Source organism: Excalfactoria chinensis, chromosome 2, assembly GCF_039878825.1.
Source record: "Excalfactoria chinensis isolate bCotChi1 chromosome 2, bCotChi1.hap2, whole genome shotgun sequence".
Taxonomy (NCBI): domain Eukaryota; kingdom Metazoa; phylum Chordata; class Aves; order Galliformes; family Phasianidae; genus Excalfactoria; species Excalfactoria chinensis.
The window spans coordinates 66,711,086-66,737,323 of NC_092826.1; the positions used below are offsets into that span (position 1 = coordinate 66,711,086).

General features: G+C 37.5%; 1 protein-coding gene across 2 annotated transcripts in view; it reads left to right on the forward strand.

The window, feature by feature from the left end:
• ADCY2 (adenylate cyclase 2) overlaps nucleotides 1-26,238 on the forward strand; it is a 199,416-nt gene that overhangs the window by 162,454 nt on the left and 10,724 nt on the right. For both annotated transcript variants that reach the window (XM_072328899.1, XM_072328900.1), the window contains 4 exons: nucleotides 8,054-8,173; nucleotides 13,012-13,196; nucleotides 14,190-14,274; nucleotides 20,679-20,837. In XM_072328899.1, the coding sequence (XP_072185000.1) occupies nucleotides 8,054-8,173; nucleotides 13,012-13,196; nucleotides 14,190-14,274; nucleotides 20,679-20,837 (549 nt within the window). The remainder of the gene's footprint in view (nucleotides 1-8,053; nucleotides 8,174-13,011; nucleotides 13,197-14,189; nucleotides 14,275-20,678; nucleotides 20,838-26,238) is intronic.

The following is a 26,238-nucleotide window of genomic DNA, read 5'->3' on the forward strand; positions in this document are numbered from 1 at the left end:
TGCTCAGCGAGAGTTCAGACAATGTTTGAAGCTTATTAACAAAAAAAAAAAAAAGAAAGTAATTTATAAAGAATGGAAGATAGTTTGTATTGTTCATCCCTCACTCAATCTGTGCATTGCTCTGAAAAGCAGAGTAGTGCTCAAAGAGTGCAGTATCTTCTTACAGGATGTGTGGAAGACTGTGCAAAGGGAACTGAGTTTTGTTCTGGTTTGTGATGCTCCTCTTATGATCACTAAATGATCATAATTTATATGTTATTGATTTTCATGTGCTTAGCTTTTTATTATTATTATTGAAAAAGGAAAAAGAAAGTGAAACTTACATCAATAACTTCAAGAGGACTGAACTAGAATTTTGCTAGAACTTAAGAACTTACCTGTTATTTAGGCTTTTCAACTTTCAACTATTTTTCATAATAGAGAAAATCTAAGAAATTCTACTATTCTTTCATAACTGTGGCAAATAAGAAGTAAATCTGACATTACTGTGCATAAAGCTGGAATCTTAATAACCTCCTGATGAAGTGTGCATTGTGAAACAGCATGAACAGTACATGGGATCAAAAAGCATTACTTGTTTTGCCCCATGGGCTGAGCCCACTGTTCATACAAAATCAGGAGTTTGTTCCAGGTCAGTTTTGCATTTGAAAAATGGGAACTGTAATATTTATGTAGGTACTTTTTACAGACATCACTGCAAAGGTCTTACTTGCATTTCAGTTTGATGAGATTTGCACTTCAGTGCTTTTGAAATTACAGCTCCAGCACTTCCTTGAGCTGCTGATGTACTTGAGGTTCATAAGGAACTTAAAGATTGATAACACCTTCTCTTTACATATGTTTTCTCATAACATTGCAGGGGGCACTGAGTAAGAACTAAACCCATCAGAGTGAAGTAATGATGTAATGTGGTCTTTTTTTAGTGTGAACGTTTGACATTTCTGTTTAAATCTTATCTCGGTTTTTTTCTGTGTTCTTGTTTTTGTTGGTTTTCTTTTCAGTAGATATTTTCATTTCTTAGAGAGGAGACAATTTCAAAAACAATTCCATGTTTAGGAATTAAAAATGCAGCTAATTTGATTTCATACTTATTGTTTGGAGAGAAATACACAAAGAAGCAGTGACTAAAACTCTTTTTAGCCACAAAGGCAGTTGACAATGGGAAAAGTGGTTCTGAAAAGTTACTGATTTGCTATCACTTCTTGTCCTCAGCTCAGGACTACATATATCTTTATGAATGATAAAACTTATCCAAGCAAATGTTACAGGGCATAACACATAGAGTGGCTTGTAAGTGTATGGTTATTTTTTTTCAGTTAGTGAGAGTAAAAGAAGATGAAGTCAGCAACTGTCCTTTCCTTAGGCTGAAGTTCTACTGTTGTGAGCAGTCCACATAAAATGTGGCATTCAACTCGTAAAAAACATTTTTAGCAAAAAAGCAGTTTTTCACTACATCATTTTTAGAAGAAGAAAAAAAAAAAAAGTTTTTAGTTTAATTGGTTCAGGTCCATTTTTATGTGGACTTAATGTTACAGTAAAGCATAATACACTGCATTTTAAAGTCCTCGTGCCTTATCGGTAATGGCTGCACTGTTATAAATAATCACGTCCCATGGGATTCATGAGATGATAATTTTAAGAACAATTCCCATCTTGAAACTAAACCTTAATAGTTTGACTAGTGAAAAATGATTTTAAATGTGATTGTGAAATTTGCATTTTCTCAATATTAATAGCAAATTGTGAGAGAGACTCTGAAGTATCATTACTACATCTCCAAGCAACATGTGCTTAATAGCAGAGTTGATTAACTGCATTTATTTCCATGAACTCTTTCAGTAGGAAAAGGCAAAATGTAGCCATTAAGATTTAATGGAGATAAAAAGTGTCTAACCATCCCACACCTAATAAATCATAATTAAGACCAAAATGTCAAATAAAGCTCAGTCTTTGTGGCCAAGGGACATTAGAATAGTGTGAGGGTGCAGCTGCATTTTATAAATGAGCTGTTTCAGCAGACATCTGAATCTAGTCTTAATGTTTGAGAGGTATATAGTCATGATAAGTGAAGTTAAAAAACAGCTAATGTGACATGAAGTATCAAGTAACTCTTAGCTGAAGGAGAGTGTGACTAATGATGCTTCCATTGAGTGTTAAATGTGGGAGCAATTAGGAGAGTAGTAGATGAGGAAGACTTTTTTGTTTTTGCAATATTGACCTGCATTTCAGAAATAAGAGGAAATGTATTGCAGGGAACAATCCAGACATCTCAGCAACAGTAGGACTGCTTGGCTGCAATGGGACAATATGTGGATGTTGTATGTGTGGTTGTCCACAATATATCAAATGGTTGTGCCTCATCGCTTTCCTGCATGCATGTGATCTGGAGGAACATGGATTGAAGAAAGTGTGAAAGAGCCATGTAAGAGCTTTTTGTTTCAGAGACTTTGCGTCAGGTGTATGAATAATTCTTGTCAAAGCAACAGGATCGCAGAGCTGTACTGTCCCAGGAAGGTGCCCTAGCTAGCAGCTTAAAATGTAGGAAGTTACTTGCTTTTCTGTCTTTCATCTAGTACATTTTGAAGTACTGGAGTATTTTCACAGGAAAAAAAAAAAAAAAAAAAAAAAAAAAAAAAAAAAAAAAAAAAAAAAAAAAGAGAAAGAAAGAAAGAAGAAAAAAGTGAAATCTGACAGGTTTGATGTTTTTGTTCCACTTTTTAATGTACCTCTGTGAGCACATCAGCAAGCACTGGCCTTGCGGTTTTTCCCCTACTGGTGGCTGATGTTCAGTGTTTTAACAGTGGTAATTTCTTGAGGAAACTTGTTTCCATTTTCATATTAGAAAGTTGCTTTCTTGAATACACTTTCCTTTTAGAGTAGCTAACTATGTTGATATAGTTGCTGACCTTGCTCAGTGATCTATTTTAAACAAGCAAGCTCTTCTGAAAGATGCATTCTAATTATATGTCCCTATAGTGCCTAGCACATTAAATACCCTATTTTGGAGTGTACCTAATTTAGTCATTTAAAGAAGAATAAACAGATTCTGCCTGGCGCTTGACCTAGCCTTGGAGCTGGGAGGAGGAAAGGTAATGCTCAGCTAGAGTCATCTTATTGAAACTTTATGTGCAGGGCACCATCACAAATACATTCTACATTATAGACAGAATTTAAGAAACTAAGTCACGCTGTCACAAATTTTGCTCAAAGTCCAGCACAGAACTGGTAGAAGTGAATATAACTCTACACCTGTCAAAGCCCATGATGGTATATGACTGTAAAGTCCCAGCAGGTTCCTTGTCTCTCTGTGGAATGCTCAAAGGCCCTTTGAAGAAGGCAGTTGCTTTCCAGTGCCTCTGTAGGGTGGCTGGGCCTTGAGCACAGAAATGCATCTACAGGTATGTGTTTTTACTTGGCTTATCGGCTTCTATATCTAATGAAATGGAATTATTGAACAACTTTATGAAGTTCTTAGCATTCCAGTACTTAGCCTACCTAGGTTCTCCTAAAAGTTTGTGAAGATGAGGAATGCTACCAGGAACTGGGATTTTCCCTATTGGTCTTGTGCCACTTGCACCATGTCAGACTCCAACTGATGTTTTACAAATGAAATGGTAATTTTGAGAAGAAAGTTCTCTAACCACGTGGGTACTTGGAAAGCTGATAGAAAAATAAGGAACGAACAAGAGAAGTTCTGCAGGTTTGCCTGAGAGCTTCATGCAAAAGAGCAGTGCGGGACAAAAGCATCATTGCTTCATTTGTACTTTAAGCAAAAAGCAAATCCTCTAGTTCCATTGGTAATGCCAGACTTGCATTGCTTCCACCATGCTTTAAAAGTATACTCTTCTCACTTTGTGTTTTGTAGGGCATAAGATGTACTTTGTTTACAACAGTCTTAAAAAAAAAAGAAAAAAAAAAAAAAAAAAAAAAAAAAAAAAAAAAAAGCTGTAGACCATTGTGTCTTGTAGAAGTGGCATAGTTCTTATGTAATGAAAGAGAATTAATTTAAAGTGGAGCTGCACATTCATACAAAGCAAGGACGTATGGAAAGAGAGAATGACAGTGACAAAAATGTTTTCTGTGTTTTTCTTTATAGTCTTTACAAGTCCATCTCCAGGGTGATTTTGTTTAAGGAAGTGAAGACAGTGATGGGACCAAATTAAAATTCAGCTATAAATTTAGATGTGCTGCCAGACCTTTCTTTTCACTGTGCATGTCTTTCAATTCATTAAGCACATCTCTGCCTTGGTGCAGCTACTTCATATGGAGTTTACCTCTGCGGTATGAGGTTTCTTGCTGATGCACAAATGACAACATCCTAGGTTTCTGATTTGCACAGAGGATGAAGCATAGCCTTTACAGGTGGATCCTGCAAGACATCCTGCTACCCCAGGTCAATGACCACAGTTGAACCATCCCTGGCAGATAGTCAGATCAATTAATTTTGCATCTTTTTCAGCCTATGGTTTAGTGGATCAGTGGAAAAGTACTTCCCAGCTCTGTTCCTCCTCCCTCACCTGTCACAGAGCCAAGCCATTCACATACTACCTAATACAAATTTTACACCTCTTTTTTTTCTATTCCGTAATTCAGTGTGCATTTTGATAAGTGCATTTTCATATTAAATACTGCCACCTTTCCTTTTTCTTAATAGGATGCTATCTTATGCACATTAATGTGAAAATCAGCAAACCCACTTGCTTAGTAAGGTGAGATGTACCCACTCACCTTGACTGTGTTTACAATCCATCAGAACAACAAGGCAGAAAGCCTTGCTTCTGGTGAATTGTGCAGAAGTGTTTGAAGTACCTTGGTGAGAAAGCTGACTTTGTTGTTAGTAAGATCCAAACAATTGTGTTATGGTCTTGTGCAGATTCCCGGTCAAGTAATGAGAGAGATGCACTAACATGCTTGTCCCATGTTGTCAGTGGGGGATCTTTCACCATTTGGTTCCTACTGAAAGGCATAGCACCACAGCAGGTATTTTCATCATGTGAGATAAAAAAATTGGAACGGAAGATTGCAGAATGTACAAACACAAGAGAAGAAAAAGCTGCTAGAATGTATGAAGATATAATGAGAATTTAATAGTAGTGTGCTCACATTTTCCCTGGCAAACAGTGGTATTCATAAAAAGTATTCCTTCTATTTAAGTCATTTGAGTAGGTGTGACTGCTTAGTAGGACTGAGCTGTCTCTTAAAATACTATGTTGAAGAACAATATATATCTCCAAAGTGTGATAGCAGATGTAGATAACTGATGAGAGACAAGAAAGACAAGTACAAACACATCATTCAGAAATAAGTGTTGTTTGGCTCATGGGAGATGACAACATTTCCATACCCTTTATATTCCTTTTTATGCTTATTTGTACATTCATAGATACACCACATTTCATATAGCTTTCTGTATTTACATTTACAGGTCTGAAGTACCCCATAGGAAGTTCAAAAACAAAATGAAAATGCCTTAATAGAAATGTATACATGCATATATACATGTATTTATACTTACACACATTTATGCATAGGATTGTGTTGCACATTTTCATGATACATAATCTTTTACTCTGTGGTCCTGAAATTAAATGCAGTTATTTCATGTTTGTAAGAAAAGTCAATGCGCTATTAGCAAGATTCATTGTCCGTGCTTGGCAAATGACCTGAGTGGCAATACCTATGAAGATGAGGATGTCAGTGCAAATAGCTGGAGGCAGGTGGGCGAATTAAATTGTTTGTTAAAGTGTTCTGGAGGACCTTTGCCTCAAACTGTTCATGTTAAGGAGAAATGCAAGCGTCATTTGGGTTAAATAGTAACCACAGGGCTTCAGAAAGAATTTCGAACCAAAGGAATTAGGAAGAAGTTTAAGAGAAGCATGAGTACTCACAACAGGAAGACCTTGTTGTGGACACAGCAACAGTCAATATCTTGTTTGGAACTGCCAGTAGTCACACCTCTGACCACACCTCGGGCTTATCTGCACACATGAACTTGTGGGTTACTTTCACATCGGCATCAAAAGAATGTGCAGAGCACCTGCACACTGATCTGTTGCACCTGCATCTCCTTGCGGGAGGGGTGTGGAGGTTTGGTGCCCCTTCTCCCAGAAGAGCATGTGCATGTTTAACCTAGTTGTCCTGTTAATAGGGGTGGATGTATGTATAAGTTAGAGCTCTTTGGCGTGAGTTGTAGAAGGGCAATTCAAAATTTGTAGGTGTTTATTAGCATTTTTAGGGACTTTTATTGTGCTTTATTTGTTATACTACTGATATTGCAGCAGACGGGATGCTGGCTAATTAGCTACAGGTAAACAGAGAAGCATGCTAGTAAAGGACAACAAACTGAAAGTACAGATGTACAAAGGAAAGTGAGCACATTCTATGTGTTATTCTGGGGGGAGTGACACTGTCTTGTAAAGCAGCCTTCATAGCAGGTGGTATAGCAGTCGCCTTTGGTGCAGTCAGTCCTGCATCTGTGGAAGGACAGTTTCAGAGGTAATGGTTTCAAGCTCTTCTCAGCAGCACCACAAAACAAATCAAGGAGTGCTGACCACAGGTGCTGCCTTGGGAATCTGGATAGTCTTTTAAAAAGTCACTATGCATGTAGCACAGAACTGGCATATCTTGCCAAGAGTGACTGTGGAGTCTGCATCCTTGGAATCTGTCAAGACTTGGCTATGCAGAGCAGTGATTGATCATATCTAGTGCTAGTAAATCAGTAAACCACTTTGAGAATGGATTAATCTGAGTGAACTGAGCAGCTTTTCTCTGGTGTGGATTTTCATATGCAGTACATGAGAGTGTGAAATTTGCTGATAGAATTAAAGTGGCAGGCCAGGTCTGTGCAGGAAGGTCAGACGTTTTAGAAAGGAAGAAGCCAGCTGGAGATTTGAGAAAGAAAGGAACTGGGATTTGTTACTACAGAGTGCAAGATTATGGTTGGTGCAACAGACTCATAACAATAAGCTCTGACAAGCTGGGAGCTCATCAAATGGAAATGAATTAAGTTCAGGATTTTGGTTAGTTACCTGAGTTTAATGAGAACTCAACTGAATCTCAGTAAGCATCGATGTGACTGCTCTTGTCTTATGGTAAATACAGATTAAACTCACCCAAATGTATCCCAGTGGAGGAATATTACCTCTTGCTGACTGTAATAATAATGGCTGTAATTATATCATTATTATCATTATTATTATCATTATTATATATGTGGCTGTAAGCAAGAGAGTTGTTGTGATGTACAAAAACATAATTTCTGCAGAATTAGTATTAATGTTATTGCAGTACTCAGTCAAAATCTGGAAGAGTGATTTTAGTTCAGGTCATCTAAAAGGTTGAACTGAAAGGGGTATGTACAGAGCAAGACTAAGAACACATTTTCTTAGAAGAAACTAAAGAAAGCATAGATTTCTGAGCATCATGAAGGCTGAGATAAGGGAGCTATCTGGAAGCTGAAGATTAGTACCAGAACAAAAATGTGGGAATGGACCTTGAATGAACAGAAGGTGATAAACTTAGAAACACTGGAATAAATGTTGTCAGAGAAATCTAACTCAGAACACACTTTAAGAATACATCAAAGGTTATTGTCTGATGGTAGTTATCCTTCGTATCAGTAGGCCAGACCTGGTGCTCTAGGAGATACTGTCTCTTCTTCAGTAATATTATTACCAGTGTTATTGTCATGATTGCTATGAAATGGATTACACCTCTGTAAATCAACTTCAGTAATGACTTCCTTCTTTGATTCTCCCTATATTTAAACAGAAGGTTCGGTTGAGGTAAACCTGAGAATTATTCAAATTTAATTTAGACTATCATTGTTTTTCCATTCAAATGTGCCTTATGAAGATGAGCAAATTCTTGTTGTCTGAAGCATGCAGGATCCAAGTAATCAAAGTGATGTCATTTTGCCTTTGCTATTTCAGTTTGCAGTGAAATACCAAAGTTAAATGATTACTGGCAAGGCTTTCTCCACTTCTCCATTTCCCTTTTCTATTTTGACCTTATGCAGCTGACAGGCTAATGGATTATATGTTGTTTTCTCTAGTTTTTCCCAGATAATGCTGCGACAGCTTTTCCTCCAGTTCTGAATTCGTCTAATGCAAGTTTTCCTAATTTGAGTAATCAAACACAGTGGTGTATACAAAACAACTGTTTTTTCCTACCGGTAAGTTGATTTTACATTTATTTGTTTGTTTAGAACCATTTCTCTAAGTAGAATTTCTGTGGATTTATTGGAAGTTAAAGACCAGCTGGTTTTTGAAGACTGCTTAGGAAGCTTGCTTTATTTTCAGTCACCTGCAGCTGCCTCTGAAGGAAGTGGGTCGGTAGAGGAATTTAGTAGTTCTAAACATTGAGGTTATAGTGAATGTCAGATGAAAAATCAGGCAATAGCCTGATAAGAGCCTTAGATCACCCATCCCAACAAGTAGGCATTATGAGGTGTCAGGAGAAGACGGTGACCATGGAGGCTGTGGTGAGCAACCACCTGGCTGTCAGTGAGGGAGCAAGGTTGAAACAGACGTATTTTGCAAGGACCAGTGCTAAGTCTAAACATACCACTTTCTTTTTTCACCTGGCAGTGAAATTGAAATCTGTGATTACCAGGCTTGCATCATCATTGCATCATGGAACGAGGAAATATAGCACTCATACACCACCATGTAAACTGAGTAAAAAAGATCTGAGCTGGTTTGAATAAGATGTCTTATTGTGAACAAAAGCAACTGGCACTTGAAAATGGAAAACATTCTTACAAAAGTGAAATCTGTATCCCACACAGCAGTGACTTTTAGAGAGCTTGGGAAAGATCTGCATCTGAACATAAAAAGCTGCGTTTTGTGACAAAGTAGATCAGCAGTGTTTGAATAAGAAAGCAGGAAGCAGCAAGAGAATGGAGAATATTTTATTTCTATGCAGAATTAATGATACCAGTAACAAAATGGTATGTGCTGATTTCCACATAATTATGGAACCATAGAAGCATGGAATGGCTTGGCTTGGAAGGAGCCTTAAAATCATCTAATTCTAATGTCCTGCTGTGGACAAGGACACCTAAGCAAGGCTACATAAATGGCTCTATCAAGCAAAACAATCCCAAGCACACCCAAAAGCAGGATGTTAATTTTGTATAGAACTCTTCTGTAAAAACTAATTACAGTGACTGTAGCACTTGCAAACTTTCAGCATCTCCTTGATAAAGCAATAGTAGAGCATGAGTTTCTTTTTCCCATTTTCAACTTACTTAGCTAGATTTGGTACTGGCAGATGCCTATAACTTTTTTGGCCCCAGTGTGAAGCTATCCTTGTAGTCAAAGAAATGAAGCAATCCTTCTCCCAGCACCCACACAAATACTTGCTCACAAGCACATAGGAATTAATTGTTCCCAAGCATATTCATATTTGTGTTGATTTTCTTTTATAATAGTGGATTCTTTAGTTGCCTTTTTTTAATTATTACTGTTTTAAAGTTCTTGAAAAAAATTGTTTTCTTTGTTACAATGAAGCTCTCCAACGAGCATCTGAATGGAAAACTTGTCATGAATTATATTTGTTAGATTCAATCCCTTTATCTTAAGAAAAAAGCATTTTAAAAAGTATGTTTTTCCTTGTGTAACTGTCAGCTCTTCTTATGACCAACACATTCAGAACAACTGATGGTTTATAAGTTTGATAATATGAAAATGCGTTCTTTCATCAGAGAAACTTTGATCAGTTGGCACAACAGTTATGTCAAAATGTCGCTTCTGGTAAAAAAAAGTTTATATTGGCTGAGGTATTTAGATACTTTTTTCCCCTCATTTTCTTTATTAAACAGTTCTCTCAAATGTGCATGATTTTCATCCTGAGGCATTGCATAGCTCCCAGCTTCCAGCTTCAAAAAGCTGAACATTCCAATTGGGTTATTGTTTGTTAAAAAGTTTTCTAAAAACTAAAAATAAAATTCTCTCTTTACTGAACGAGATATTGAACTGCCGATAAATGCTTGCTTTCTTAAATTGGGTATCAATCCTTTTTTATCTGTTTTACCTTTAAGCACTTCTTCCTGTGATTTATAGCAGCGGAGCTGACAGATCTATTGATGACATAATCTGAAAGGAATGAATAAGAGATTTTTTTAATTATTTTAGCCCCACTAGCATTCAGTTCATCTGGAAGCATATTGATTGATTCTGTCCTTGCTCCACACCGTAAAATAACTTTTCTGATTTGTATTCTTTGCTTTCGTGCTCTTTTTGAAGACTTACCAAAGACTGCACAGTAAGTTACAGGAACTTAGCTCGTGGTTTTATTTAGTTGTGCTGTGAAGCTCCTTTAGCTTCTGTATAATAGAAGCATCAGGCAGAGATCCAGTCAAGGATGGTGTGTGGTGCAGAGTCCATCTGTGGAGAAGTCATCCTGCATTTTTTTGAGCTCTTGCAGGATTTTCTTTGAAGAAAATCTTTCTATCCATCATTTCTGCTGTCAGACAAAACTTATGTTCACAAAAGCACTTGATGCTGCTCAGTTACATTAAGGCAAGGATGAAAGATGTGCAAGTGCCATCATCTGAGGCTTTCATACAGCCAGTGGACATACAGAGCATGGCACACACCTGCCTTGCTCAGGTGGGTAGTTACATGAGTTGCTAATTCCTCAGTCTACCATCATTGTCTGCTAAAGCTCACTACAAAGGTTTGATATAGCAACTGTGTTGCTGTAAGAGCATTAATATCTCTGTAGTCTCCTTGTTCGCTAGGTCAGTTGTACAGAGGTGCAGGATGAGTATACCTAGAGCTGGTGTGTTTGTTAAGAAATGAGTCCTGTATGCCAGTACACTAAAATTATTATTTTTTCCCAGCTTTGCATTAATTCCTCTCCAAGCTCATTTCATCAGCTGAGAGAAGACCACATGGCCTAGCAGTCTGGATGCCATTTGTCAGATGCCTTCTACTTTATGTGCTGTAACAAAGATCAGTGTTTTCATGCAACTGCAGTTTCACTAGTCTTAGATTTTCTGAATGGTTAACTTGACTTTTTCTTCACTGAATTTATACTGTTTACAAACATTATTTATTCTATTTATTTTTTTTTTATAGCAGAGGATTCAAGCTACACAGCTTTAAATACCTACTAAAATTTCCACTTTTTTTTTTTTTTTATTATTATTATTATTATTAGAAAAGGGAAAAATTCAGTTCATATGACAGACATTTAAACACTCATTTGCAGAACTGAGCTCTCAGAAGCAACAGTTTTGGGTACACGTTTTACAACCCAAAAAAGATAAATTGCAGGTGGCATTTTAAATAGGCATCATAAGCTGATGTGGCCATTCGAGTAGAGTTTCCCATGTTGTCTTTGCCAGAGCCGCATGGTGCTTACTAGAGTGCTGCACTGCAATATGCAATATCAATCATCATTCTTAAATTATGTCTGTGCCACTGTTCTATCATCCATCCACCCACCTCTGAAATCTTAGCCAACATTTTCAATCTGGTTATGCATTCCCTTGGAGCACTAACAGGGACTTTATTCCACTTGGAAATTTCTTGGTCTTTGCTTGGTCCATTTGTGGATTTGAGACAGCCTTTCATTTGCTGTAAAACTAATTTCACAAGTAGAATGCCCTGAGGATTAAAAAAAAAAGGCTACCGCTACTTTTATAAAACACTGAATTCTGAAAATATAAGTTTGAGCTCTTGAGGGATGCAACCAGCAGAGAAGTTTGTTTTATTTTTACTTTTTTATTCTGAACAACAGTGCTTTATATTTCTTATTTCAAGCAGATCTGCAAGGAAATTATAGTAACAGCAAAGATTTACATGGCAGATCAATTCTACCCGATGAGTGCCATGAAAATTATTATTCTTAATGATCCTCCAGAATTATTACACAGTGATTCAGGTTCTGTCAAAAGTACTGTTATCAACTAATCAACAGAAGTCTGAAAATCAAAGAGCATATCTAGAAATAGAATGCTGTGTAGCTTAAGAAAAGATTGTATCTTTACAGGATGCAAGACTGTAATTTTCAGGAATGATATTTGACAAAGGTGCTGTATATTAACAACAAAGAAAATGATTCTAGTGGGATTGCATTATTCATGTTTTAGCATTGGTTTTGATACAATAATCCATTGTAAGAGAGTATGAAGTGAAAATCTTTTTTTTTCTTCTTTTTTTTTTTTTTTTTTTTTACCCCAGAAACTTAACTTCAACTATATTTATTTTTTGTTGACAGTGTATGGAAAAGGCTTTTCTAAACAGAAGAATGTTTTTCTATGTAGTCATTACTCAAGAAGATGTAACATGATCATTTTTTAATATGTATGTTGCTCATAAGCCATGTTAATCACTTTCAGTTTTTTGCCTCTTTAACTGTATTTCTAGAGTCTGTAAAATTAGGTGTCTGTGAGGTTCTTAACATGTGTGCTTATTGCACCAGTTTAACAATGCTGCAATAATAGGCAATGAAATTGTTTACAGATCTTCAGGCATTTTGACCTTGATCTTCCCTTATTCACAGTAATACGTACAGGGTAGTTTTTGTATTCGAGTATCAGCGAAAACTATACAGAGGTGTGGGAATAAAATATTCAGTCATGCTGGCGGTGGGCTTTCATATAACACTTCCACACCAACACTGGTTTCCCACATATAGGACATACTGCTACTGGAGATGAATAATTCAAAAGTGACGAAGGGTGAAAATTAGAAAGCATAAATGAGGATCATAATCTGAAATCTGTTGAGTTTAGAGAGAATTTGAGCCTAGAAAAAGAGTCTATTTTATGAAAGACCAGTATCTAGTTGTTATTGTCTGTGAATCATAACGTGCTATATGACTATGAATCATAACATGATATGACTATGACTATTTACGCATTGTGATAAATAACATGCTTAAGTGGTCAGTTTATATTTTCTTAAAAGCTAGTATTCTATTAAAAGCTATTTATTTATGTGTGATAGCCCTCTCAGCAGCCAAACTATAAATATTTACTATGCTATTTTCCTTCCCCAGTATTTTATATACAGCTGCATATTAGGGCTCATTTCCTGTTCCGTTTTTCTGAGGATAAATTATGAGCTGAAAATGGTGATTATGTTGATTGCATTAGTGGGCTACAACGTTATCCTTCTGCACACTCACGGGTCCATGCTGGATGACTACAGCAAATTTATGTACGCAACGGCACCCCTAAAAAGGTAGGTTAATTCCAGTCATTCTGAAATTAATGGAAATAAAATACCAGCTATGGAACATATCATGTAGCATTTTTATTTCTTATGCGTTTGGCTCTATAATCTACAAGTCACAATTTAAAGTTGTTGTCACTGTTGAGCGTAAGAATAAAATACACAGATCTGTGGCAGATCACATGCTATAGAAAGTGCAGTATGGTTTACTGTGCATTTTTATAATGAATGACATAAGAAAATGTGATCTTGAACATTATTAGGGCTCCTGAAGATGCAAGCCAAACAAGATAAACTTTTTCAGAACTAGTATATTGTTGTAAAACTTTATAAATGTAGTCTTTGCTATTGAAAAACAAAACTACAACCAAACAGACCAATTACATTTATGTAGTACTTTTGCCAGTCAAGCTTGTGTATCTATTGGTTTTTCCTTCCTAAAAACCTTGATCCCTCATCAAGGTTCTTCTTTCAGTTGCATCAGTAGTGGAGCGCTAACGGGAACTGTTTCCCATTCCTTATAGCGTCTTTCCCAAAAGCAAAATTTGTAATAAAAGATCTGATTTGTCCCTATTCTGAATGAAAAAGACATCTCAGGAGTTAGCTGCCTCAGTAGCCATTTCTTCACATTCATTGGATATGGGGTCAAGATTTCCATTATGGAAGTCATGTATTATGTAAAAACTGTTTTTAATCTGCCTTTATAGAATGAGCACCAATCATTCTCCATTTGCTAGCAAAGAAGGAAATTATTTTTAATAAATCCTCACATTAGCACTGGACTTCAAAATGTGGGTACACCTGCACAGAATGATGTAGAAGTAATTAAAGTTTCATTATAGAAATAATATATTGCCAAATAATAAAGCATATCCTATTTAAGTGGTCCTAGTTTACAAAACAGAATGTAATATAAATGGCAGTCTTTCCCTTGTTCTTGTGCTGAAGTAATTTTGTTTTAACTTTTGAGCAGCTTGCTTTGCTTACATTTTTATTTTATAGGCCTGGAATACTGAAAGATCTGAAGACAATGGGCTCAATTTCCTTGTTTATATTCTTCGTCACGTTACTAGTTTTGGGTAGACAGGTAAGATGCTCAGTTCTTTTCATCCACATCAGTGGACTCACTGCCAGCCTCCCGCCTTCTCAAATATGTTTTAGATTTTCTGACAAGCACCCTTGTTCCCTTTTGCCCCACACCCTCTCAAAGGAGCGTCAGAAACATCTAAAAAGCTATAATTTCCTTTATTGCCTTCCAGTATGTCCTTAAAACTGGCCAGTAACTCTGCAATAGCTGTCATTGAGACTGTAGGCATTATGCTGATAGTGCACTGTGACTGTTGCTTGTCATGCTGACCAATATTGTCTCATAGCTTCCCAGCGTGCTCCCATCTGTCCACATCCATCTGCTTTCTCCCTAGTTGCTTAATTACAAGCTATTTTCTTCACAGTTATTACCATTTGAGGCAGACACAGAAACAATATAGCATACACACAGCAGTGTACCACATACTGATGCCACAGTTGTACTAAAACAGGGAACTGACAGGAAACTCCTCTTTTCATTACCCAGTTGTGCTTTTTTGGTGCCATTGTGGTATGGGTGGCCTGACACTCTTGCATGCTGAAGGCAGGGTGAGGGGTGGTTCTCTCTCTCCAGTTTCTTGAGGTTGTCCATGCTGAGCTGAAAGCTTGTCATGCCAGGAGTGACATGGTACACAAGGCAGTGCTCCAAGATGGAGGAGACGAGCGTTGTGAGGTCTCATGAACAGTCTGTATCCACACAGCCTGCAGCTTTTGGAAGGTTCTTCTGTCATACTGTCTGTAAATCACTTATTTACATTACAGTTCCCCAGAACAGAATGACTGTCACTTAAACTGTCAGACAGACCCTCCAGGTTACTAGATAAAAAAATTCCTGTCTGTCATCTTCTTTACTTTTGCTTAGGGGAACATTCTTGAGTTCCAATAAAATTCATCATTGGCCTTACTACCAACAGTGTACTGGAGATTGCTCATTTAATGTTAAGAGCAGAGCGGTGCTGCAACACAGCTACTTCCAGATGTAAACAGGGTTAAACACTTCTTAGCACTGTGGAGTCCCTGTTGATCAAGGTGTTAGATCAAAGGAGTGAGCACAACATCAAGAAAAAATAGAAAAGGAGTATGATTTTTACTGAGCTGAGAGTATTTCTTTGTGGGCTCAGTCACATCCACAGCAAAGTTTCTGATCTGTATACTGCGGCAGTGCGTACTGGTTGCTTCCTGGCTCATACCTAGTGAAAAATGAGCACGTAACGGTAACAGTCTTTTGCTTTCAGAGCTGTAGGTTTGAGATCTTCATCATGATATTGCTTCTTTGTAGCACTTCAGCCCATTGCCTTTGACTTCTCTGCTATTTTTTTTTTTTTTCCTCCTTAAAGAAAATGAAGGAAAAAACCTCTGTTTTCAAACATTCTCAAGCAAGGTCTAAAAGATAGCAGATGTTACAAACTAGTTTTAATATATTCTTGAACTAAGACCTGCAATTTTAGGTTACTGCTGGTGACACTGGCTGGAAGTGAATGTCTTGGAGAAAAACAGAGAGAAAACTCCTTCCAGCAAATGCATCCTGATTTGCCCTCCTGTTCTTCCTGCATTGCCAGAATCTGTGCCAAGCCCATGTTCTAATCCTACTGTGAAAAGAGGATAAGGAATGGAGTGGGACTAGAGCAGCAATTCCTGATGAGCAGTCTCTCTGCTGCTTCTGGTGTGGACCGTAGCCTCTGCCACTGTCTCTGGCATTCAGCTGCTTCTCAGCTCTACTTCTGACTACTGTTTTTATTATTTTAGAGGTAAAAGGAGCAAGGAGTGGATGCACTGTAGATTTGGACAGTGATGGAAAGCTGCTTTTTGTATGTTCTGAATTCCTTTTCTAGTAATGTCTGCAGTAGCATTGTTTCTCTAGTAGTATAAGAGTTTAACAGGGCCAGTATCATCTTTTGGATAGCTTTTAGGTCAGATGGTTAAATTAGAAAAGTAGACAAACATTTGGATAGATTCTTCTCTGTTATTTCTGTTGCTTCTTTGATTTTAGACAACTTTTCAACCTTCACGAATGGACCATAAGGAATAATTAAAATTCCCATATCCCAAAAAGCACTCAGCAAATCTTATGTTACTTTTGCACATTAATGGTTATCCATCCTTTCATCTCCCCTTCAGGAGAAATGATGAATGGCATTTATTCTGTATGCTTTTCCCCTAGATACTGGACATCTCATCTCCAGTGTATTTATGGAAATTGGAAGAAGCCAGTACAGTGTTACTCACTAGCATCTACATGGGCAAACAAAGTTGTTGAAGGGAAGAACATTTTTCCCATAAAGACAGCAGTCTCTGACATAGTTTGTGTTCTCAAGGGCAAAAAAATCTGGGAAATAATGTTCCCAGCTGTCGTAGGCTGCAAAACTCATGGATTTAGTAGGCTAATTTTATGGCCTGTTGCTACAGTTCTGGTAGAGCACTTTGCTACCTCTGCACCCTTCTTCCACAGAGGGTAATACACAAGTCATTTTTCTCTTTGTTACTGCCTTTTTCAACATTGCAGATAATAGCTTCTCTTTTCATGTCTCTTAGTACCTGTATGTTTTAAGAGTGTTAAAGACAATAGCCACTGATAAGAAGGGATGTTTCTTCCCTTCTCCTGGCACTGGTGGTCCTCTGCCCCAGAGCAAGTTATCAAAAAGTTCACCTAAACAAAATGTGAGTGCTTTCCTACAACCCAGCCCCATGAGCCTGCTCACTGCTGGCTGATGCAAAAGCAGGAGAAAGAATGCATGTATGTTAGAATGGGGGCGGAGGGAGACAGAGCTAGTGTATCAGTACACCTTCTATGAGCAAACTTAACTCCCAGGTTCAGGTAATACTCTTAGATGCACAATCATGATTCCTGCTGAAAGTGCTAGGCATTCGGAAGATAGGGAAATGGTCTGGCTTAAAAATCAGCCCTGGAAAAATGGTTGGTTTTCAGCCAGATCTGTTTGCTGAGCTTGCCTAAGGAATAATTGTAGGATAGGCATGAGGTGGAGAAAATAGAATTGCTTTTCTTTTACATGGTCACGTCAGCATAGGCTATAAGTGACACATAACAGTCTACATACGTGCCATCTAACTTCTCTGAAACAGTCTGGCAGCACACAAGCAATACATTGAGAACTCTCCAACTCTTCCCAGACATTGCCTGGGAGAATGCAGATTGGCATGGGCTGAGCTCTATATAGAGTGCACTCATTTTTAATGTTTAACCATTGTGAATTCCTAGTATCAATGTAGCACATGAACTTTTTTCTTATCTTTATATAATATTACGTACACCTGCTTAGTCTTTTAAGTAAATATTTTGCTTCTCCCAAAATTGGTTAAATTGTGTTTATAAAAATTGAGTTTCACTGGCTGTTTTAGTGTCCAGATGTGTGTGGCAGTGAAAACTGTTTATTTCTAGTAACTGTTGTGGTTTTTAGCCGAGTGGTTTTTTTCCATGAATGGTTCCTTTTTTTTCCTTTTTTTTTTTTTTTTTTTTTTTTTTCCCTTCTCTTAGGCAATGTAGTCTTTTGAAAAGCCTCTTCTGAAAGAACTTAATGAGCATCTGTTTAAAAGTTCACTTCTATTCACAGACCATTGGTGTATTTGTGACAGATGGGGGCATGTTTACATAGGCTGTATCAATAATTCCTCATTATATCAGCTTTAGATAATATGTCTAAATAGCTCCTTAACACAGCTTTGTATGTGGTTCTCATTGTCACCTCAGTTCTCTTCCAAAGGTTTGTGATGTATCTTTGCCATTTGTCAGTTCTCCAACACACTGGAGGTTTTGAACAATAAGGCGATACACCACAAGTTTCAGAGCAGCAGCTTTTCATATCAGTTACTTTTAGTGCTGCTGACTTCCTGTTGATAAACTCACAAATAAGCTGTAAGGAGACATCTTCTACTAATGCTCCATACTGAAACAGTTCCTCAGACTCACTGTCTATAACTAATGGCTGTGGAATTTTCTTAACTTCCTCACCTGAATGAAAACCCACGTGTAATTTTCCAGAAGTGATCTTATCTGCATTAGTGGTACTGTCACTCTGCCCCTTTAGCATCTCCTGTGACTGCACACATCAATGGCACAGACACAGGAGCTGCTTATTTTGACTTTCTAACTTTCTGCAGCAAGGAGAGAAAGTTCATTCAGTTTGTTACCTCATTCTGAGGCAAACATTGAAAACAGGTCTCAGGGAGTGTTGCACTAGAATTTAAAGATACAGACATTGCCATCTCTGTCTCATCACACAGAAGATCTAAATCAGTATTTGATACACCTGACTGCTTTTGCCCAAGAATGAGTTACCACTGATCTGTACCTCAGGGTCTGCATTGCCTTACATGCATTGATATCGTGCCTGCCTGTATATCAAAGCCATTCTGAGATATTTTCATGGTGAGATGTTAAAAAGGTTCCGTAGATTACGTGTAAAGTAGGAAGCAATCTTGGTTTTCAGATGACTGTAAGGCTTCGAAGTGTGAGCAGGGTCTTCAAAGATGTTTAAAATAAATTGGGTGTATTGAACAAGCAAAAAACAAAACAAAACAAAACAAAACAAAACAAAACCTCAGTCTAAAATAAGCTTTACTAAGATAGGGCTTCTGTTTTTAGAAGTCTGAGAATGCATTTTGAAATCACCTTTGACATTTTTAATTATAAATCAAATGGTAGAGTAGATTCTGCTTTTTTTTCCCATTTTCTGAGTTCTCTTTGCCATTTCTTTTGGCATCCTGTATTTCAATAAATAACAGAAGTGTAAATACATTATCTCCATAATATTTATCTCATAAAGAAGAAAGAAATTTTTTTGAAGGCTAAGCTTATCTCAATTTGTTTTCAGTTACAATGTATGGATACCTAATTGCTGTTTTGTGCCACATGTCCACTTTACTTCCAACAATTTATGCAAATGATCTTGGCATCCCAGTGTCTTATTGGATTTTTTCTACATGAAGACAGTTTATTGGTTTTATTCTGCGTTCATGCAGATGTGGAGGCATTAAGTTTATCATCTATGCGGGGAATCTGAATATATAAATATTAATAGAAAAATAAGGCAAACATGACTGCGTATATTTTGAATCCTGTGGTCAGTTTTGAACAAAAGCTGTTCGTGACCTCGAGCTTTACAAGAGAGATAACCGGAACAATGACAGAACACAATACAGTTCTGTTTACAGGTTCTGGTGGAAGTCTGTTTTCAGGTTGTGTCTTCCTTCATGCACGTCTTTATAGGTATGTAGGTCTGTGCCTTCTCTTCATTTGCTTCTAATCTGCAAATAACCTTTAGCAACGTAAGCAATTGAAAATAGCCAGCTTGTTTTTTTATTTGACATACCAAGTCCATACTTCTGAGGCAGAGCATGATCAAGACATTAAGACTCACTTTATATTCAGAACAGTGTTAACTGAGTCAGAAAACCAGAATCTCTCTTAGGCAGCTCATTTGAGAAATGTGTTTTATGCTTCGTAGTACATCAGCACAAGTCACAACCTGTGACAGCAAACGTCCAATCACAAGGACTGTTGTCATGTTTTTATCTAAACACTTATTGGCTGCTAATAATAATGGCTAGTATTTTCAGGATTTTACATAAGATACCAAAAAGCCTTGAAATTATTGAAAAGGAGTATAGAAGTCCACAGAAAAATGAAACAAAATTTTCAAAATTGCTAATATTTCAAGATTCTTATATATTTATATAATGAAAACTCAGGTACAACAAGAAGAGAACAATGTAGCATTATATACATTTTTAAAGACAAGATCAAAAAACAACATGATGTGCCATTTTTGATAAGTCTTCAAAACATTCCAGTTTTAAAAATCTCTTGTTATTCTAAAGCAGTAATGTTTTTGCTTTGTGCATGCTAAAAGGAGATAGTTTGTCTCCTGAACAACGAAAGGTGTATCAATAGGCTGAATTTTCTTCTGCTACCCTTTCTTTTTTAACCAGAAAGTTTGTATTGACATGCGTTAAAGATGGCAACAGTTAGAGTCTTCCTGTGAGGGAAATTCCCTTTAGATAAATTAGATATCATATTGCAGAACTGCACATTATTTCCATAGCCGTGTTTGATTTGTAGAATGAATTTCTTCCAGAGCATGAAAATACATAAGGAAATCTTCCTTTGTTTCAGTCACCCTGCATCTTTTGGCTTATTTTCTGTGTCTTTTTTTTTTTTTTTTTCTTTCTTTCTTTCTTTTGTGGTGGGGAGCATTTATAAATTCAATGAAATGTGTACCATATGGTGTGTGCTTGGGGATTAACTTCTGTGGAAACTGGAATGGTACTTGAATGGCCAAATGATATCCTTGTAAAGGTGATGTACTGTGTTTATTTTGTCTCTTAAACCTGTACTCCAGCAGGACAAGATGCCGATTGTTTCTTTACCTCTGTGTCCTCTTGTAACAGAATGAATATTACTGTAGGTTAGACTTCCTGTGGAAGAACAAGTTCAAAAAAGAGCGGGAGGAGATTGAAACCATGGAGAACCTAAATCGGGTGCTTCTGGAGAATGTGCTTCCAGCCCACGTAGCTGAACACTTCTTGGCAAGAAACCTGAAGAATGAGGTCAGCCATCTCTGTATATTCTCTGTTCCTTACTAAGGCAGCATATAATAGAAATAGCGCTTAATGCTGAGTTGAACAGTAGGTCCATACATTCAGATTATAGATTTACAGTCATTTTCCTTCCCACCTGTTTTCCTGAGCACTGAATCACCTTAGTACTTTGAAGTCAAAAATGTGAAACTGTGGCAATACACTTTGCCCTGGGGCAGAGAAGGAAAACGAGGAGAAAATGAAAAGGATAATTGAATCCACAAGGATTTAAATTTGAAAAGCATATGTATTCAGATATATTTTTCTTTGTGATCAGAGTGGAGCTGCGTCCAGGTTTTGAAATGGCTTATGGTGACTGGAGACTTTGCTTATGGAAGTGAAAATTAACCTCTTCCATGAAACAGTGGCTATATTAATTCTGAAAAGAGGTGTTGAACACTGAAATAGCTATTTACTCACAGCTAACAAACCTAATCCAGGCATCAGAAACATCCACCAAAAGACTCTTGTTGACTTAAGTGGAAGTCAGATCTACTCCTGACACTGCTTTGCAGATTTAATAAGGGAAAGAAGGATGGAAACAAAGACAAAAGAAAAAAGCCTAACAGATTTAGAAGGAGTAATAATTTCTATATATCTTAAATGCAACAGTTTGAATTACTTGCACATAAAACAACTGTTCCAAAACAGACAGAAGAGGGGAGGAGATTTATTTGGATCTCCTGAATAGAGAAGGATAACATTTTTCCTTTCACTGTGGTTTGCACTAAGCTACACTACTATAATGTAGTTTACATTGGTACTTTAGTACTACCTGTAAACATTCATTTGGTAGCTAATGTTGAATGAAAACTGCTGTGGGGTTCCTTTGAATCCAGTGAAGATGTTGGCTGAAAGCCAGGTTGGCTTGGCTCCAGATTTCAGTTCAGGCATTAAACACAGCAAACCATCAGGGGATTGCTTTCTCATTTATGTGCTATTCCATCTCTGTTCCCCAGCAGAGCAACACCATCTGCTCACCCTTGTATTGGCAACTGGATTTATACTGTCACCCCTCAAGATACTTGGGTTGAAATGTGCTTCAGTAAATGTAGTGAAGATGAAAAACGGTAGTCTGCTGAACTCTCTGGTCTTTCACGTCAACTGAAATAAAAAGAAGTTGACGTGATTTTAGTGGCATCCTGTTTTCAAAAACCCTTGAGTTTGCTTTGTTTATCTTTAAGCACAGTTTTCAAAGAAGCAGGAACCTCACAAATCCTTGGAAATATTAAGGAATACAAACATCAGTCACATCTTGTTTCAACATCTGTAAGGACATGTCAAAACTTAAAGGAGATTCAGTATGGCTTTTTTTTATGTCTGAATACCGAAAAATAGATGACAGCTGATCAAATCTTGGTTTTATTTCTGTGGATGTTCAGATAATGAATTGAAGTTTGCCTGCATCTTCCTCAGAGGCAACCACTCAATATGGCTATATGTATACACTATTTGCTATCAAATGGATGAACATTACTTGTCCCAGAATTTTTTGCATGCAGTTGTATGAAGGAAAGGGAAGGCTAAGTATACTGCTGAATGAAATGCAGCAGGAATGAAAGGGAAGAAAAATGTGTGGATAAATGCTAACTGAGAGTAGTAAGACTGTACTTTCAAAAAAAACAAGAAACATCTTTTTGTGATGCTGATGCTGACATGGTAAAAGCAAAATTATTTCAAAGCATGTAAATGTAGTAAAAGTTTGTTTGCTTTATCAAACTCCAGAATTGAGTTTCTGCTTATTGACTGTATGCTAGATAGCAAATAGATAGCAACTTTCCAGTTGAGAGACAGAGGAACAAACACAAAACAAAAAGCAGGAAGCAGGATTCTTCTGCAACTGGCTTCTTGCACCCTTCTCTTTTGTGCTGTGAGCATCCAGCTTCCCTATTACTAAGAAGCACTCAGGAAGCTTTCTTGCTGCTAGCTAACTTGAAAGCATGTTGCTGAGTTGAATACCTAGCAAGAGTAATTCTGCTTCATTAGCTGCAGAATGGAGCCAGCAGAAATTGTGCCCCAGAGAAACCAACTGCTGTAGCCTTCCACAAGCCATATGGAGTGGGGACCAGTTGGCCTCCTTCATCCTCAGAAGGTCTGCAGGCGCTGGAGAAGATGCGATAGTATGGAAAGCTGACCAGGAAAAAATCAGATGTTGTAAGGGGCAGGGGGAGGGAATGAATTAATTGTAGAAGAGAGGGTGATTTTTTTTGTGTGTGCTGAAAGAAAGCCATTCCTTCCTGGAATTATATTGCATTTAATTTTCTGATTAAACATTTTGGAGAGTACTCTTTCATGAGAAATACTCATAGGAAAATTAAGACACCTGATTACCATAGCCTTTATTATTATGAATGATTGCAATAAACGAGTAGGGAACGTCTGCTTAAAATTGCCTGACATTTATTGTGACAGCTGCAATTACTGCTCATGGTTCTAAACAGTGCCATTTGTTGTTTCTATTCTGGTACTGCGTTACAAAGCATTACTAGGGATGGATGTTGCCTCGCTGTTGGAAAAGAAGGAAGAGAAATGGGACACTGTTGCTGTGCTTCATCATGACGGGTGTCTGTGTACAACTTTGTGTACTAGTTTTTGAGGTGGAGGAAAGACTGATAACTCTTTAGAGGAAAGGAAGATATTTCTTTGTAACACTAGAACATGCAGTCCTTTCATACAAGCTGTTTGTCCCATGCTGCACAGACAACAGACTACAGCACACTGACCATTTCTATGTGACAACAGCACTTCTGTTTGTATCTATGCTCCTGGTTTTTTTTGGTTACTCATATCTTCTTCCTTATGATTCTGCATCATGCAAGTTGCCATGATTTTTTCTGGGCTGCACTTGCTTTCTGGGATGACAGCAAAGACACTTCCTAATCACTGTTGCCATCTGGGCTCTGTGTTTAAAGTCTGTAAGACACTTTTTTCAGTGGCAAAGAAGGCAGGCATTGCCATCCTTTGGCGATCCATTTACCTGTCCAGCCCAGGCAGTAGCTTTCAGCAGAATTTCTAGAAGCAGCTGCACATTAACATATTATTCACCCATTCTGTTTTTCCTTGTAAATTTTAGGGCATATTTTCCTTCTGCAAACACCTTTTAAATACTTCCTAGTTACGTATTTTTTTCTTGTATTCCCATAAAGATTAAACTTTTTAATCCCCTAACCTCTTGTCTTTCATGTTGGTAAACAGCAACAGACTATACATACATATATATATATATTCACACTTTTTTTTTTTTCCTTATTGAACCTGTAAATTTTCTATTTGTCTTCTGGTTCTTGAATGATGTGGTGGTAAGAAGAATCAGTTTTCTTGTGCTTCATATATATGTCCAGAGAAGGGCAGCAAAGCTGGTGAGGGGTCTGGAGCACAGATCTTACGAGGAGCGGCTGAGGGAGCTGAGATTGTTTAGTCTGGAGATGAAGAGGCTCATGGGAGACCTTGTTCCTCTCTACAACTCCCTGAAGGGTGGTTGTAGTGAGGTGGGGGTCAGCCTCTTCTCCCATGTAACTAGGATGAGAAGGAATGGCCCCAAGTTGCACCAGGGAGGTTCAGGTTGGATATTAGGAGCAATTTCTTCTCAGAAAGAATAGTAAGGCAGTGGCACAGCCGGCCCAGGGAGGTGTTGGAGTCACCATCTCTGTAAGGGTTCAAGAGCCATGTGGACATGGCATGTAACTTAGCGAACATGGTGAGGACATGCTGACAGTTGAACTAGATGATCTCAGAGGTCTTTTCCAATCTTTATGATTCTATGATATTATTCAGTAGTATGTGTTCCTTTATTGTATCCCTATGTAGATGGTTTCCTTTCCCTCTGAGGGTTCATTTCTGTTACGTAACAGGCATGAATTCTTATGACTTGAATTTGTATTCTCAGGTAAGTCATAGCATTCACTTCTGTGTACTGTTTTAAATATGACACTACTCCACTATGGTCGCTGTGACAGACTTTTCAGAAACTTTATAGCCTGTGTCTATGAGCAATTCCATCAGGTTTTTTCTTAGGATGCAAAATCAGTGGGATTCGAGAAAGTAAATAAACCAGAAAACTGCTATCTGATGTTCATTTGGTAAAATCAAACAGCCTTATTCTATTAATTTACAGAATTGCTAAGATAATAGCATTGTGTATTAGTGTTAGTGACAGCATTACTATTAATTTGGTTGGATTTAATTTACTAGATTTGTAAAGATGATAGGAATATGAACAATTTTTTTTATTATTTTCTTTTCTGTGAAAAAGGTCTATGATCATGGATGTATGTGGTTTATTTTGTTAGGTCAAGTTTGAAAAGTATAAGTAATAACCCACATTCTGAATGTTAAATATCTACATTCTGATGTGGGTGTTCTCACATCTCCCTCTGCTTTTCTATATAACACTGTGAATTTCTCCTTCCACTGCCAAGCCCTGTATTTTTTGTGCAATTTCTTTCCACTTTTAAAAAAACATCTGTGTAGCCTGGATTCCTTTATCCACCACTGAAATCAAGATACTGGGAAGGCGACTTGAGGAAATGGAGGGAACAGTGAGATAAGCCACATCATGTGAACTCTGTGCCTATTCTGCTAAACTAGCCTAAGATGAGCATTCAGCATGCCAGATTTTAAGTTTTGAATATATTTAAAAGCAAACATTACTGTAGCTTTAGTGTAGACATGCCTGAGGTAAATTTGAAGTAGGTAGATGTGAACCAGAATGCAAAGGCTAAATACTTGAATAGCAGGTCTGTAAATCTTGTTCTGCTGTTCCACTACACTAATTTTGAGCTGGTTTGAGCTCCCATCCTAAGTGCAAACACTCAAGAGAGCAGCTGGTGTGTGTCACTTCAGTGTTACCATGTCCAAACCTGGATTAATGTGGGAAGCTGGAGCAAAGAGAGCAAAGAGATGCTCAGGTTCCTCTGAAATGCTTGGAGTCAGAATCATCCTGTGCAGAGGCACTCCTCTTCAGTCCTTGTGACCTCCATAGACTATTTCTTTCCTATATCCGCAAGAGGGAAGCACTGTCTGAAGACTGTGCCCATCTGGCAGTAAAATGACTTTCCAGATACACTTGTCCTCTAATGTCACTAGACATTAGAGGACACATAAGACAACTGTGCTCTCAAGTGGCATCTTTACCCAGGTGTATTGCTCAAATTCAGTTGATATAATCTAGCCAGAGGGCTCTCCTTTTCCCTGTTCTATTGTATGAATTAAATTGATATTTTTTAAAAATATGCACCAACAACTGTAGGAGGAAATGCACAAATTAACCCAGTGTTTATGGAAATGGAATAGATGACAGAGAAATATTACCAGGGTGCTGGTTCTTTTCAAAGGGCAAGATGCATGAGGAGTTTCAAGGACACTGTGATTA